Source organism: Rhamphochromis sp. 'chilingali' (genome assembly GCF_963969265.1).
Source record: "Rhamphochromis sp. 'chilingali' genome assembly, chromosome: 20".
NCBI classification, from domain to species: Eukaryota; Metazoa; Chordata; class Actinopteri; order Cichliformes; family Cichlidae; genus Rhamphochromis; species Rhamphochromis sp. 'chilingali'.
This window is the reverse complement of record NC_137947.1, coordinates 20,651,429-20,668,393: the sequence shown is the minus strand read 5'-3', so window position 1 is coordinate 20,668,393 and position 16,965 is coordinate 20,651,429. Positions and strand designations below refer to the sequence as shown.

The 16,965-nt window shown below is 39.3% G+C and overlaps 1 protein-coding gene across 1 annotated transcript; it reads right to left on the bottom strand.

The window, feature by feature from the left end:
• Nucleotides 1-5,633: 5,633 nt before the first annotated feature.
• ubac2 (UBA domain containing 2) lies at nt 5,634-14,847 on the bottom strand. Its single transcript, XM_080869870.1, has 10 exons — nt 14,658-14,847; nt 14,144-14,268; nt 13,009-13,128; nt 12,143-12,249; nt 11,736-11,859; nt 11,596-11,643; nt 8,923-9,031; nt 8,035-8,177; nt 7,432-7,578; nt 5,634-7,352 (listed from the first exon to the last, which is right to left on the bottom strand). Exons 1-10 carry the CDS (start codon nt 14,686-14,688, stop codon nt 7,245-7,247), a joined length of 1,062 nt encoding a protein of 353 aa, XP_080725996.1. The 5' UTR covers nt 14,689-14,847; the 3' UTR covers nt 5,634-7,244.
• Between the last annotated feature and the right edge of the window lie 2,118 nt (nt 14,848-16,965).

The window sequence follows — 16,965 nt, the reverse complement described above, 5'->3', positions numbered from 1 at the left end:
ATGTGAACCTAGCCGAGCCCTAATGATTAAAGAAGATTGCTTTTCTTTTGACGTAACCAAAACAAGCACAGACTAAACAGACCATAAGTGGCACACAGGACCAAGCACACAATGAAAGTGAAATGCCAAACCTCTGAATAGCCTGCAGGCAGGTACACAGTTGTGCCCCATTAACTATGAAGTTTCCAAAAAAAAAAAAAGAAAAAAGACTAGAGCAGAACATCAGTGGCCTTTGCCGCTCACTCTCTACCCTAGGAATGAGATGAGAACAATCTCACATGTGGTGCGCGGAGCACTCAAGTGCGTACATGCAGGCAGACATACACGAGTACGTGCAGTACTGCTGCAAAGACACATCAAGCAGCAAGTGCACAAGACATGGTCAGTGTTTTTTGTTAGAGGGAAACAAGCAAATAAATGATGTCATTATCTCAAAGCGCATAAGCTTGAATATTATTACCATATTAGTGGGAGACATTTGGCATTCTTGCCTTCCATAATGATGGACTGGCAAGTGGGAAAGAAAAAGAGACAGCATTGTTCTGTATAACATTACACTCATACAGCTGATATTTCATATTTTAGTTATGAGACATGCAAAGTCACAGTGAGACACTTCCATCCCCCCAACCTCCCTTTTTTTTTTAGCTTCATCTTAAACAACGTCAGGGATACCTGGGCGTGTTTCTGCAGAAGGCGCTCCCTCAGGGCACTTCCCTGTGCATGTCTGTTAAAGCATTAGCCTACAGGAGGCATACAAATGATCGTGCAGAAACATGAAGAGAGCAGGCAGCGGGCTGTAATACGGGGTCCCCATGGCAACCACACAAAACGGCATGCACTCACCATGGCAACAGAACGGAGACATCGGTAGAGCTGGTGATGGCCTCTGGGTGTTTGAAGTGATACACGCGGGCCATCAGCAACCAATTCAGTCACGCCGAAACATAAACGCTAACACATTACGTTAGTGGGTAAACAATGCCCTTTCTCCCCATAAATAAATTAATTTGAACTGGATGAATCCAGTAATTAAAAAAATGGGTCAGGTTGCTCTCCTACACAGCTTTATTGTGTGTGTGTGTGTGTGTGTGTGTGTGTGTGTGTGTGTGTGTGTGTGTGTGTGTGTGTGTGTGTGTGTTTTATATTAATTTTTCACTTCTACAAGGTGACGTTAGCTATTTTCCTGCAGAAGCCTGGTAACTGTTTGTTTGTTGTTGTTTTTATTTTTTAACAAAAATAGGATTTATTAGGTCTAAAACTAGGCATTACTTTTACATTACTGTCAAACCCATTTTAGGTCATGGATCACATATAACATAACCTGATCTCCAGTGGGGCTGACCTGTGAAACTGCTGGATTATTAAGTAGCTCTGAATTGTTCATTGTTCAAGTGTGAATGAGAACAAGTGTATTCTGAATTAATTTAGACAACGTGACAAAATGCCTGAGGTGTCTTGAGGAAAAAGAAATAGTAAAGTATGTCTCAGTTTCAGTTTTACACATTCAATCTGTCTGTCATTACAGAACTATGCTGCTGTCCTAAATCAAAGAAACACATCAGCACAGCTTTGCCGAAGCAACCTGCTTCAGTGTGGTATGGCAGGCTTTGGGTAATGTCTTTGTCATGAAGACCCTAAATTGAATTGAATTATATTATCAGTTCGAACAACCATTTATATCTCTTGTAACCACATAATGCTTTCTGATGTAAAAATGTAGAAAAAATAGACCCTCTATCTTTGCTTTTTACAGTTTCCAAAGCTATGTAGTGACACAAATTGGATCACTCTTCTTTCAATGACTCCCTTTAGGAGTCACCACACCAGATCTGCTGCCTCCATCTCACCCCATCCCTAGTGTCCTCCTCTCTCTCCTCATTCACTACCAGAGATGGGCAGTAACGCGTTACTTGTAACACGTTACTGTAATCTGATTACTTTTTCCAAGTAACGAGTAAAGTAAGGGATTACTATTGCAAAAACGGTAATTAGATTACCGTTACTTCCCGTAGGAACGCTGCGTTACTGCGTTACTAAAACCATGATTTTTTTGCGAGAACGTCTCACGACAGTGACGTAAGCGAGTGCGCCGTTAGTGACAACAGCTGTGTGCAGATCAACAATGGATCACATATCGATTGTGGGAGAGAGTATGAGCGTGCAGCGTTTAAAGCGTGGAAGTACTGACCTTACTTTGAGTTTGATTCCATAAAAAGTGACAAAAACATTAGTGTCCGCTGTGCGTGGGAAGAAAACTTCTTTTTACAGCGAAAAAAACCCCCTAAACTTCCAAGCAAGCACCGAGTGCTTGATAAAACAAGTTTTAAAAAGAGACTTTTCCATTTGATTACATTTTGTATGATGGATTATGCAGAAAAAGTAGAATTGGGCTGAAAGCTCTATCGCTTTATCACCTCTTCAGGTTGTAAATCGTGTTTTTAAAAAGTAACTAAGTAACTAAGTAATTAATTACCCTTGAAAATAAGTAATCAGTAAAGTAACGGGATTACTTTTTGGGGGAAGTAATCAGTAATTAGTTACTGATTACTTTTTTCAAGTAACTTGACCAATACTGTTCACTACACCCATGAATATTGTCTGTGGTCTTCCTCTTCCTATCTGGCAGCTCCATAGTCAAAATCCTTTCCCCAGTATATCTACTATCCTTCCTCTGCAAAACAAACAATCTTACTAACTTCATTTTTGAACAACTTAACCTGGCCATCCCTCTATACTTATTTCTAATCCCGTCCATTCTGGTTGATCACACTGAAAATCAACTCTGCCACCTCCAGCATGGCCTCCTGTTTCTTTGTTAATGCCATCGTCTCCAAATCATACATCCTAGCAGGTCTCACTACCATCTTGTGAACCTTTGCTTTAATTCTTGCTGCCATCCTTCTGTCACAAATCACCCCTGGCACTCATCTCCACCCACTCCACCCTGCCTTTCACCTCTCTCTAACACTGTCCATTGCTTTAAATGGTTTGCCCCCGGTATTTAAACTCATCTAACTTCACTACCTCTACCCCTTGCAGTTTCAATGATACACCTTTCTCCCTGTGTCGGACGATCGTGGCTCAAGAGTTGGGAGTTCGCCTTGTAATCGGAAGGTTGCTGGTTCGAGCCCCGGCTTGAACAGTCTCGGTCGTTGTGTCCTTGGGCAAGACACTTCACCCGTTGCCTACTGGTGGTGGTCAGAGGGCCCGGTGGCGCCAGTGTCCGGCAGCCTCGCCTCTGTCAGTGCGCCCCAGGGTGGCTGTGGCTACAATGTAGCTTGCTATCGCCAGTGTGTGAATGTGTGTGTGAATGGGTGGATGACTGGATATGTAAAGCGCTTTGGGGTCCTTAGGGACTAGTAAGGCGCTATATAAATACAGGCCATTTACCATTCCCTCTCATTCACACATAAAACTGTATTCTGTTTTGCTTCAACAGACTTTCATTCCTTTTCTCTCCAGAGCATACCTCCACATTTCCAGGGTCTCTTCCACCTGCTCCATACTCTCATTTTAAGTCACAATGTCATCTTCAAACATCATTGTTTTTATTTACTCAGTGGAGGTGGCAGCACTTTCAGTCTTTCTTTGTTTTAGCTACTAAACCAACAGAGTAAAGAGTGGTATCAATGTTCTCATTCAACTCTAACAAGGCAATCAATGCATTTAACTCTATGTCTGTATCCCAATGCTTATTGCAATTTACCTGAAAAGCTAATCTGCACCAATAACCAACTAAAACTTGCAGCTGCAGTTGCAGTAACACAAGGACACAGCTGACTCTGCTCCTATTACAGCCTATCATAAAGTTAAAGTATATCATGATGTACAATAGAGTAGGCATTGTTTAACAGAGTCACAGGCAGCTTAACTGAAATGACAAATATCCCCACACAACTGCTGATGCTTCAAGGTCACAGTCAGCTGTACTATAAATGGTAGTGGTTTTCCTGCCAGACAAGGAGAAACCCCCTGAATGTAGCTATGATCTACGTCATCTTTCTGTTACTATTGCTGCTGATCTTCCTGGCTAAAAGCGGGGTTTTTAATATAAACATATGAGATCAAAGCAAAAAAAAAAAAAAAATCTCCCAAAACTCCAGATTATAAACAATGCGTGATTAATGTTGTGCATTAAATGGGCATTTCACAAAAGGATCTCCATAATGAGGCTGGTTGTCCGTGAAGTTTTGTTTCTTATTAATCATTGTCTTTAATTAAACCTCAGTAGCACAAAGAGATCTCAATCACTGAGGTTTAAGCAGCTTTTCAATTCAGGAGCCATTAAAAGTCGCACCGCTTGACTGGTTTATATATCAGCTGAGGCTGAATAAAACTGTGTCACTGTGAGCTCAGGAGGTCTTTCGGGTTTTTTGTTTTGTTTTGTGGTTTTTTTAAATGGCATCTCTACAATATTTCTGATGGGATTTCAAGTCCAATAAACGTGTGGTGAGAAATTTAGGTGGCCCAAAGTATAATCTGTCCTTTATTTTTATTTATTTATTTTAGTTATTAGTTGATGAACTGTGTGATTTTAAAACTCTTTGGTGTGAAGACGTGCATATTTTCTCTGCATTGATATTCAGTCACCCTGGAGCGAGCCTGTCTGCTGGAGCTGTCTACTTAATGAGAGCGGGTGGGTGTGGCAGAGAACTAACTGGCAATAACAACACCACGGGTCTGACTCGATGTCTCCATCTAGTGATCAAATGAAGCTTATCATGGGGAGGTACATTAAAAAAAATCAATAACAGCAATTATGACCACCTTTAAAAAAGAATAAACGTTTTTGAATCGCGTATTGTTAGATTGCAGTTGAATGATTTTAAGTAATATCTGCTGCAGTCACTTTGGGGGTTTCCTATTGAGCATCTAGCTAAGTGATATATATTGATCTTCATTAAAAAAAAAAAAAAGCTATGTAGTTACAGCACAGTTGCTCTAATATGCACAAAAGGATAGAAATCTTAACCCTGAATTTTGATCTTTATAAATCACATTATTTCTGCTTTAGCTTGTAATGTATAATGGCTTATATTTTGCAAACCACTCATGCATGCCTCCCTTAATTCTTTTGTTCCTTTTGCTTTTTGTGCTACTAAAAAAAAGAAACTGATACCTCAAGAGGAAGTGAAATTACAAACTCAAAACAGTGAAAATAAATACGAGGTTTTGTTTTTTTTAGCAGATAACTAGGCCCATGGCAGCCTTTTGCCAAGATGATACATCATGTGTTAAAAAGTAGCATTATTACCTAATAGCAATCCACTGTTAAGCCCACAATAAATGCATAATGTATGCTTTCTGGCCACTTTGTCCACCTGTTCAGCTACTCATTGATGGAAATATGTAATCGGCCTTTTAGGGACATAGACATGTTCAGAAAAGCCTGATGAATGTGGCATACAGTTTCAGTTTCAATTTCACTCTATTTTAGAAACAACTGAGCCACTGGGATCATTCCACACAATCATGTCTAGGGATTACAGAGAATGGTGCAACAATTGTTACATAGATTAAATTGTTATAATGTGGGTTATATGGGTTAAAAATGGTTTAATGACTCCAACAAACCAAACTAAACACTTAAATGTCATTTTAGGATTAATGTTTCGTCAACTTATGACTCGTTTTAAACACAGGCTTGTTTTATTTTTATTTTTTAAAGGTAAATACTCATCACCATAACACATAATTCCATCATCAAGTTGATTTATTTGACAGACCAAACATGATTCATTACAGTCCATCAAAAAGTTGACCATGCAACAATTCTGTCATCACATCCATATATTTTTAAATCACTCTCCAAAAATACAAACACAAATGACTCTTCTCAGTGGTCATATATTATCAATATTATTATGCACAAAATATAAAACTAGCATCCATCTTTGAAATCGATATACTGCTGATGCAGTATTACTTCTCTTGCATGTATATTTATATACAAAAAATGAGTGACTATGCAACACATAGTCGCCTTAAACCTCTTGCCATGATATTGCATAATAAATATGAACCGACTTCTAAGACTTAGTTTGAATTAGACAGATGTGCTGGCAGCGAGAAAAAAAAAGAAGACTCAGTTAAGACACAATAAATAACCCTTCAATGTGTTTGTGCATACAAGAGCATGAAATAAAGAAACAAAAATGGTCAAGGGCATGAAACATGACCTCCTTGAAGGCCTTCTGTGTGTCTGTGTAGGTGCACTCGCATGTGATTGAGATTATGTCATTAACAGAAAAGTCTCCTCAGGGACCCTGAGATAGCCCATGTAGCCAGCAAACAGCCCGTCTGTCCACAACACTGTACAGTACTTGTAGAGTTAAAATGGGCGAAACCAGCCAACCCCACAAGAGTTTGGCTCTTTAAGTATCTCTCAGTCAGGCTAACTGCTTTGTTAAAACATCTCAAGCAGGAAAGGGTTGCAATCTGTTACTTCCATGAAACACTGCCAAAGTAAAAAAGTAAAACCTGTGTAGTTAAATCATTGTTTAGTAGGTTATATTGTTCATGTAGTTTTTTCTCCAGAGTCCCCACTAATTTATTTTAATTTTGCCAGCATGAAAATAAAATAAAATGACAGCAGCACAGCTGATCATTTAGTGCACAAAAATCTTGCACTTTTTTCCCTTTTCATTTCTAACCAATTATCAACATCTAGAACTCTGGATACACCGGACAAAACATTGGGATACAAACTGTATTTTACATAGCTACTGTATATGTTGGCCTGTGAGATGGCAGCTGATTTGTCAACTCTGTTTGAAAGAAGTAGTCTACCTTTTATTTCCACCAATGGACTGGAGAATGTTATTTTTAAGATGTACTCTTAGAAAAGCTCTTGACTTGTTTGATTTTTGTGTTTTGTTTAGTTTTTTTTCAGGCATCTTGTTAAGTTAGAGGCCTGACTCACCTTCCTTGAGCAATGACGTCTGTTTCACACTACAACAGCCATCAGAAAGCGATGACGCAAATGACATCCACTCTGTGCTTCACACTTCATTCATCAGCCTGCTATCAGGCTCAGCTCCTGTTGGGGCAGCCTAACACTGCTTCAGGGGAGCAGTGACACTGCCTTCATATAATCTGTACAAATTTTCTTTGTCGTCTCCTTTCCTTTATTTATTCTCTTCGACTCTGAATTATTTGCTTTCTGCTTAGCTTTTCGCTCGTCTGCTTTGGTTCCTGCTTTCTCTTTCTGTCACCTCTTTCCCCTCACTGAGCTGCTTCCCTCAGTGTTGCAAGAGGAAGTTTGTTGCCATATTAATGTCATTATTTGAAGCTCTGAGCGCCTCGAGGGCATCGATCCTGGAAAAGCCCATTTCCACTAAACGTGCAACCTGTAGGACACAAGATAAAACCAGCTCAAACTTAAGCACAGAAAAACACACATACAGGAACACTGAAGTAAACGTCTACCTGTTCTTCTGCTACAGGGGAGTTGTCCAGAAAAGGTGGCTGTGTGGATTGGTGGGCTTGAGGCTGAGGACGGGGCTGCACCGGGACGCGGTTCTGTCCTCTGTGTCTCAGTGAAGGGAATAACCTTGTCCACTGTAGCAACCCGCTCTGCACAAATACACAGACAAAAGCAGTATCTAATACTTTGTAATACTAATCACTTCCATCTAGACAAGAACCAATTGAATACCAATATCAGATATCTGTCAGATACTCTGATAGCTCAGTGATTGTATAGCATACATCCTTAATGACTTAAAAAATGTTCCTCTTCTCATGTTTTCTGACTCTTTTTCACTAGCTCTGCATTTGGCTAAGTTCAGTGTCACTACTGGTAGCATGAGTTGATATCTGGACCCTACAGACGCTACACAGGAACTTTAATAACTTCAAATTTGTGCAACTACCTACCTAAATGATCATGGTTAAATGTCTAACTACAACCGTAACTGTAAGCATGTTTCCCTCTTTCATACTGTCATGTGGCCTTAGAAGCAAAATCAATATCTGAGAAACTGGGTGGTCTATGCATAGGTTCAGTTTTAAGTCTTTGTGTGCATCTACCTGTGGCTGTTGTCTGGCATTCGTCCTGGCCTCGTTGTACTCGGCCAGTAGCAGCTGTTGGTCGAGCAGCTCCATCCTCTGCTGCCTCTGAACGTCAAGAGTGGCACCCATCCCCAGAGGTGTCTCGCTGGTAGGTTGGGAGCCTTGACAAACACAGATATAAACAACAGATTCGTCTTAAAAATATCATAACATATCTGTACACGAGTGGATAAGTGCTATGAAGGATCATTTAGCACAAATTCAGTTTTTCTAAGAGGTTTCAGGACCTCATATCCTATATAGTGGTGAACAAACTAGATTACTATTATCATGTTTCACTTCAGTCAGGGAACAATAGTTCAGTTAGGGAATTTGACATTGTTAAGCACTGACTATTTTGAGGCTGATAAGCACTCTAAAAGGCTTAAAAATCAGTGAGCGGGACATTAGGGATTAGAGAGGAAGAGCTACTTAGAACATTAAAAAGGTAAGTAATCTATCGAGGAAATGTTTTAAGAGGTAAAAGTAATCTGCACATTAACATAAAAAGCTCATTTTTGGTTTAACTCCATCTGTTCACACATTATTTAATAAAACTTAATCTATGAGTTCATAGATTGGTGAGCTGACGACAATATCCCATCAGCCTTTTATAGCTGAGAGGTAAAAATCTTTTTAACCAGCAGTTAAAAAGATTAGCCAACAGTGACAGCGGTACATCTTATCATTTTAAGTCACTCTGTGTCACAGCACTAGTCAAATGCCTAAAAGGTATGTATATTATTATTATCATTAAGTCAGGCAGAAAGAGACAACAACCCCACGTCAGGCTCTGCAACTCTCGTCCTTGTAAAAGGGATTTAGACAGGATTTGTGTTTGTTGTTATTACGAAAGGATGGACTCACTTGAAAAGACTGGCTCCAGAATATATTGTCCAATACGAGACACCCAGATGGGGACAAACAGGATCTTCTGTAACCGTAGGACACTGGAGTGGTATAGTCCACCTGAGATCTGAAAGGCATATTTATAAAAGCACATGTGGACATAATACAGAAATAGCAATCTTTACTGAATAAAGATTAAATTACACAGTAGAAAGTAAGGAACAATATTAAGTGCTTCCACAGATATAAACTAGTATAGGGCAGTAAGTAAAGCTCGAGTTAAAAATAAAAAAAAATGTGCCTCTCCAATAAATCCTTTGTTTATTTTCCTCAGTTGCTTTAGTGATAAGATGTCAAAGTCTATGATCATGTCTTCAAAAGCTTTGCTTGGTCTAATCAGCTTTCCAAATCTTAAAACCCTGTAATGTGAAAAAGACAGTCACCTCCCCTTTTTTTATTCCAAGGATTTAGGCATAAAGAAAATCATAATAATACAGCCTGAGATGAAGAACGTGTGTCATATTACACCTAATCATTATTTATTTAACAAAACTTAAGCCAAAATGGAGAACCAGTGTCTGAAAAAAAAAAATCCCATATCATGATTCAATAGCTCAGGCTCTCACTTCCTTGCAGAGGATTTCTGGGAAGCTCTTCTTTACAATGATTCTTCAGTCCATCGAGGTTTGTGAGTATTCTCTCCAAGATCCTGCCACAGCATTTCAATTAAGTTGAGGTCTGGATTTTAACTGGACCATTGCGACCCCTTGATTTTTTTCTTTTTCAGCCAATTTGTGGGTGATTGCTGTACTTTGGGAACACGCTCTTGTTGCCTGACACAGTTAGCTAAGCTAAGTTTTAGCAGTTGGACAGATAGCTTCACACTTGACTCTAGAATACTTTGGTATACAGAAGACTTGATGGTCAACAAAACAAATCATCACCCCTCTACCACTGTATTTGAGAGTTGGAATGAGACGTGTATGCTGTGTTTGATACTTGCTTAATGTGGAACTGTGCATTATGGCCAAACATCTCCACTTTGCTCTTGTCTGTCCACAGAACATTGCTCCAGCAGTCTTTGTTTTAGATGCAACTTTGCAAACACAAGCTCTGCTAACATGTCTTTTTTTTTCTTTATTCAAATCAGGCAACAAAGTATATATCTCATTTACATTGACATAGTTTTTTTTTCTTTTTTTCTATTTTCCCCTTTTCCCTTCCCCTCCCCTCTTTTCCCCCTTCCCTTCCTTCCTCTCCCCATCCTTTTTACATAAAATATAACTACCATTATATAAACAATCATATCTATGTCTATACACACACATTTATTATCCTAAATAAGTATATTCAAAGGAGGGAGAGAGGGGAAAAAAAAAAAAAAAAAAAAAAACCCAAAACAAACGAACCCCCCCCCCAAAAAAAAAGAAAAAAAAAAAGAAAAAAAAACAACACCTGCGTAGACCCATATATATAATCTTGGAGCAGATATGGGAGGAGGCCATACCTCCCAGTTTTACTTATTAAAGTAATCTATAAAGGGTTGCCAAATTAGGTAGAACTATTTAACATTATCTCTTAATGAAAATTTAATTTTTCCAACTGTAAATGATACATTGTGTCTCTTAATAAAGCAGAATGAGTTGGGGGGGGGCTTTATTTTTCCAATTTAGAAGTATAAGGCGTCTTGCAAGCAATGTTATAAAACTCAGAGCACGAATTTGTTTATTATTTAAGTTTTTAACTGTAGCTACACCAAATAGTGCCATTACTGGGTCTGGGGGGAGTTGTTTTTTAAAAATATCAGACAGAGTTTTAAATATTTTAGACCAGTAGGTAGCGATATTAGGACATGTCCAAAACATATGTGACAATGAGGCAGAATTCTGGCCACATCGATCACATCTTGAGTCAGCCCCTGGAAACATCCTTGAAACCTTCAATTTAGACAGATGGAGCCTATGCAGGACCTTAAATTGTAGTAGTCCGTGCCTTTTTTTTTAAAGATGTGTTAGCAAACTCTTCCAAAGAAGCCATATTTTCTGAGTTTTTTAAACTGTACAGTTATAAACTTTAACATTTAATATGGTTATTAAGCCCTGAGATCTAGCTCTCGGGTGTTTTGTCATTTTTCTGAGCATTGTATCATGTGACCTTGGGTGAATTTGTTGTATGAAATTTTTTCCACTTGTGAATAATCTTTCATTAGAGAATGATGGACTTCAAATCGTTTTGCATTTGCCTTCCCATATTGATGTGCAGCAACATTCTCTATTCTAAGATCATTGCTGATGTCATTCTTCCATGGCATTGTATTAACAGACACCTGAATGCTCCACTGACAAACCTTCTGCCTTTATAGAGGTGCTCACACTTAGATTAGCATCTGTTACTACTTATAAATTATAGACTTACATTAAAACCTTGGAACTGAATGTAGGCAGACTTTTTTTCTCACACGACTATATATATATTTTAATCAATCAATCAATCAATCAATCAATCAACTGTTTGATTAATACTGAAATGCTTATATCCTTTGATTTTGATTTCCTTGATTCATACTGCACACAGAGTCCTTGATGATCACCATTATTTATCCCTCCTGGTCATGAATAGCTTATTATGTTTTAAATGCTGGTACACATGCTAGATATACATTCAAAAGACAAGAAGAATTTATTTACTCACCAATCCACTGAGTGCAAGGAGCCACATAAAAGGGCTGGAAGTCAGCAGCTGTATCACAAAGAACAGGATGATAAAACAGAGATTAGTAAGAATTCAAACTTAAAAGTGAAACAGACTTCCACGTGTCCATAGGGATTTACCTGTAAGCCTACTATGTAGACCAGGGACTTGTTGGTGATGTGGATGCGACCCAGTACCTGTGTGACTGGCATCCTGGGGATCGACAGGTAGAAAGGCACAAACAGAGAGAAGACTGGTGCAAGCCTGTGGGAGGCGAGAGGGAAAAATCAAGAGGATTGAGGTTTGGGCTCCCTTGTGAACTTATATTGATTTTTATGCATTTTGATCTTTTATGTTAAGTTTACATGTATGTAAATAAAACTGCCATTGTCTCTTTTGTGGAGGTGGATTGTAAACTGATTATCTAATACATCATGAATGATGAAACAAAATATGTCATGAAAACTGTTGTCGCAGGCCATAAAACTGAAAAAGTCTACTTTTATTTTAGTGATGCTGCACGTGCGTTATAATAAAGTCTACTTACAGTCCCGAAGGCAGTTCTTCCACCTCATAGTAAAACAGAAACTGGAAAGCCTCTGCCAGCAAGAAATCCATCAATGCAGAAAGACACCAAGTACCAAAAAGAAACGACTGGTAAAGGGAGAAAAGAGCACCATATAAGATTATCAGAGCAGTACATACCTATAAAAAAAAAGAAGAAAAAAAAAAACCCCTTCACACTGTATTACATAAGATGAGTTAAAAGTGACTGAGACCATAAACCTGGTCTCTATCTAAAGTCACAGCTGGGGAGTTTCACTTTTCCACAGACTTCTACAATCAGGCTTCTTTTTATTGGTGGCCATTACAAAGACTAGAGGTTTAAGGCACTTCTAATTTATCTTTACTGTTCATACAGAGATGTTAAATCACTCTTTTATATGCAGCCCATGAGTCTAAAAACATTTGCACAAACACAAAGCCACCTAAATGAGGAAGTTATGCATTTTCTTCCCTAAAAGGTGAATTCAAAACTGAGATGAAACTCATACTGATTCTGACTGATGATCACACCTATGAAATAATTCTAATTTGGAGAGTCAAAGGAGCTTGCAAAGAAAAGCGTCTGGACTTCTTTAAGTTGCTTGAAGACGTTTCACCTCTCATCCGAGAAGCTTCTTCAGTTCTAAGGTCAAATGGTGGGGAGTCCCAGATTTAAACCTAGTGGGCGTATCCCCCCACAGAGGGACAAAAGGACCCCCTGATGATCCTCTAATCGCCTGAGCCAATTTGGGGAATAATTTTTAATCGCTTTATACAGCACCATCCACTCTTCACTCTGGTTCAGCTAAATCTCTGGTTACACTCCTTCCTTAAATGTTTTTATCTATCAATAGTTTTTATACTTACAGCAAACTTCCTGGTGCCAAACCTTCTTTCAAAGATTCTAAAGTTGTAAATGAGCAAACTGCTGCAGAATGAGTCCTTGATATCGAGACACACCAGCCTGGCACACAATAATCTCCACACCTAAAACAGAAGGGACGGAAGAGTCATACACAGACACTTGCATCCAAAACATACGAAGAACAAATAAACCCCTGTATAATAATGCCTTTTATGTATATATTACACATATTATACATATGTGTCCCAAATTTGGCATACTATCTCACATTTCTGAACCAAATACTAGTACATTTTACCATAAATTCCAACAAAGGTTTTATTAAAAACAAAAAACAAACTCAAAATCCATTTAGCAACTTCTCTTAGCACAAATAACATCTCCCCAAGCTCAGACTCAGATGTAATCATGTGACCTAAATGGGGAATTTTAGTTTCGTGATAACAGGTCATTACATATGACGATAAGATAATTCCTGTCACACCACACACTTCTGCATGGTTGATGGTGTACTACTGAGCAACATAACCAGGGTTTGTGTAAGCAGGCTTGACAACAGTGTATATCACCTTTCTTTGTCAACCCATGCTTTCTGCTTCGGGATCTTACATGCTACTCAGTATATTCAGGTTTAACACTGTCCCACCCCCTGAAGCAGGAAGCATGGACATCTCTTTGTTAACTTTCAGTTAAGAAAGTAAAAGTAAGAAAGTAACTTTGTTGACTGATTATTCTTTGTGATAAATAACCTACAAACTTAATCTGTTTTAACCTGTGTTCTATTAGCTGTGTAAAACAAATATGGTGACAAATTAGGACAAGCATAAACAACATTTATGTATTTTCTGCATCGCCAGGATACATGCAAATTCTTGGAACAGGAAATTTACTCCACACGCTTTATTCTGCAGTTCAACAGGCAAAATGGATTTCTTCAGCAGACAGTCTATAAGCAAAACTTCAGAAAGACCAACAAAGCTGGTGTCTGTCCTCCGAGACAAGGTGTGTTTGTTCAGGGTCTTTAGTCCTGGATCCTTATTGTTTCACTGGTGTAAACTATCAGATAGCACTAGGTGTTGGTTTTAGCGTTCCCTCTATGTTTCACCCCCAAACACACTTGTAGATGCCGGGCCGTACCTGATGCTCCTGTGTGATAGCCTGGAGGTGGTAAACAAACAGGTCTTGGTACTGTGGCAGCAGGGTGAGCATCACAGTTAGCCCATTTAGAACCAGAAGAAGGCTTTTCGACAGAGGAGCCTTGTCTGTCAAAGACACACACACACAGTATAATTAACAGCAATGTACAGCGTCGCTTTGTTCATCGATTTATCTAATATTCTTTAAATATTACCAAGAGTCGTGAAGATGGAAGGGCTTATTTGTATACAGAGGCGGGGCACACATAGACACACAGCCACCTCAGTACTACGAAGTTAGCATAATATTCACTTTATTTGAACTTTGAGGCCTTAGCTGAACAAACTGAATACTTGGAAACGTGTAACATAAGGTTCTAATTAACAAACCGAAGCGTTAACTGATAGATACCGTTCAGAGTAAATGAATGACAGCGCAATGCTAACGTCAGGTAGCTAAGCTAGTAGTCCGTTGAGACTCGCTGTGGTTTTAACGGCAAATTCACGATACTTACAAAGGCCACGAGAACCGGTGGTTGTGAACATAACGTCCAGGTATGTTACGGTGTCCAGGCGACGGCTGTCGATCCAAATATAGCGCCAAAGTGACACTAAAACACCGAAATAAAGTTGGAGACAGGATCCATGCTGTAACCGTGGAAGGAAAGGCAGGGCAAAGGACTCCGCTACGGAAGCCCGACAACAGCTAAAAGGTTTCTCTCGCAGAAGCCCCAAATGTTAAAAGAAATTCGTCCTGTGGGGGTCGCTGTTGTTCTGTGTTGAGCCCGGGAGAAGTCTCGCTGCTCAGACATTTTTATGGATGAACTTCAGATTCAGGTTCAGCTTCAGGTTACTTTATTTGTACCCACAGGCAGGTTTGGTCTGTTGTAGTGAGTCATTCATCCTTACGTGTGCATTTTCAATACATACACAGATCACAGATAAACACATGCTTAGAGAATCCACATAGCATCGTGTAGGAAAGCTACAATATGTCTATCTGACTGATAGCTGATGGAAGAAAGCTGTTTTTAATATTTGATGTTGTGCACTTTGAGACCAAAAGCCTTCAACCAGTAGGAAGAAATTGAAACCTACTATGCAAACGGTGCAAATCATCAAGTAAAATCAAACCAACTGGTGTAACCATCTGGTGTATGCTGGGTTCAGTCTGTCAAACCATTTAACAATTTCATTAAGTGAGTTTGTGTTCTTTACATATATATATCAATTACTATGAGACCAAGGAAAGGGATAAAACAGATTCAGTAAAAGCACAGTAAAATAATACCATCATGGTTTTATCAATCTGGAAACAGGAAAACCTTCTCATGCACGGCAGTCGCTGATGCCCTTTTTATAAGTGCAGCTTCACACTCATTCGTTTCTGTGAGCGTTTTCTGATTCGTTTTGCCATCAGTTCCTGAAGACATGCCACAGCTCACTGTTTTCTGTTGCTTCAAGTGCTTCGTAGATTAAAAAGTTTTAAATTAAATTTTATTTGCATCTACTATGATAAGAAAATGCTGTATGTTGCTCAAAAGAGCAATTTTATTTTAAGGCACTCATATACTATATTGATACTCAAATACCCATATCACACCATCTCTGAGAGCCGGGTCACCTCCATCAGCCAGCGACAACCATTAGGTCTGTATCCTCAGGTTAAAAGCTACTCCAATAACAACTGGGTTTTTGTATCCATGATGAAATATCAGGCATTTCAACAGTACAGATGCTGCAGCTGGATGACCCTCAGAAAGGCAGTATTTTCTACACAGTGCCCCCTTGCTGTTATCTTATAAACTAATCCAAGGGGATTATCAAGGCCTGAAGTCTGATCTTTAACCTTGTCACCTAGGTATGTAATAAGCATTTATGCAGCACAGCAGATGTTTATAACTTCAGCTTTCTCAAAGAGTGCTACCCATGTAAATTCTTCTGTGGCCTTTGAGCAGGATGTAACTACACAAGTCTAGCTTAATGACTTTTTCTTATGGTCATCTGGCGTCATGCACACAGTGTCATATCTTGTCAAGGTCCAGACGTCCTTTGCAGAGGCCCTGCTTTGTCTTATTGTCAAATTGCTGCCAGTTTTAGTGACATCAAAATGTATGTATTGCTTCTTGCCTGGGTGTGATAGCTCCAGAACCAGTCGATCCAAAGCGTAGTGCATTTGAAAAGATATGGCGAACAGCTGTCTAATAGTGTTGCACTTTCCCCATCATCAACAGATGCAGTTGTGTTAGTTCCCATTGGTTAGTTCCCACCCATTAGGTCTATTTGGCTGCCTGTGGTCAGATGTGACTGCAAAGCAGAGCTCAGTAACAGCTTGCTAATTGTGTTTCAGACCTTCTCTGTCACTGATGTAGGAGTGAGGTCTAAAAAGGTTGCTTTGCCCCTGTTCTCAATCAAAGATAATCAGATTAAACAGCACAGAGATGTGTGTATGTATATGTTTGTGTGTGCTTACCAATAAAGAGACTCCAGATTTGGAGACAGCCTTGACTCCTGCTGTTTGCTTTGTTCATTAAGAGGAGATGAGCAGATGGTTTGCTGGTCTGTTGTGCAGTGCACACATGCAGGCACACATACACACACACACGCACGCACATGCAAATACACATATACACATGCATGCTCGGTCCTGTCACCTTAGCTTTATCCTCCATTTATCTTTTCCATTACACATCTCTCGGCAGGACAATGCCACTCGGTGAATTGTGAGGGATGTGTGTGTGTGTGTGTGTGGGTGTATGTGTGTGTCAGAGAGACAGAGAGAGATACAAGGGAGTGTGAAAGAGTAGTGCGCTGCTGAATGAA

What these genes read in the sequence shown, in the direction of transcription:
- ubac2 (XM_080869870.1), bottom strand. Translation starts at nt 14,688, where the DNA reads ATGTTCACAACCACCGGTTCTCGTGGCCTTT. An exon ending in GAAGAACTGCCTTCGGGACT is followed by an intron (nt 11,860 to 12,142) that starts GTAAGTAGACTT and finishes CGCCTCCCACAG; the next exon opens with GCTTGCACCAGTCTTCTCTC. An exon ending in TCCTTGCACTCAGTGGATTG is followed by an intron (nt 9,032 to 11,595) that starts GTGAGTAAATAA and finishes TATGCCTTTCAG; the next exon opens with ATCTCAGGTGGACTATACCA.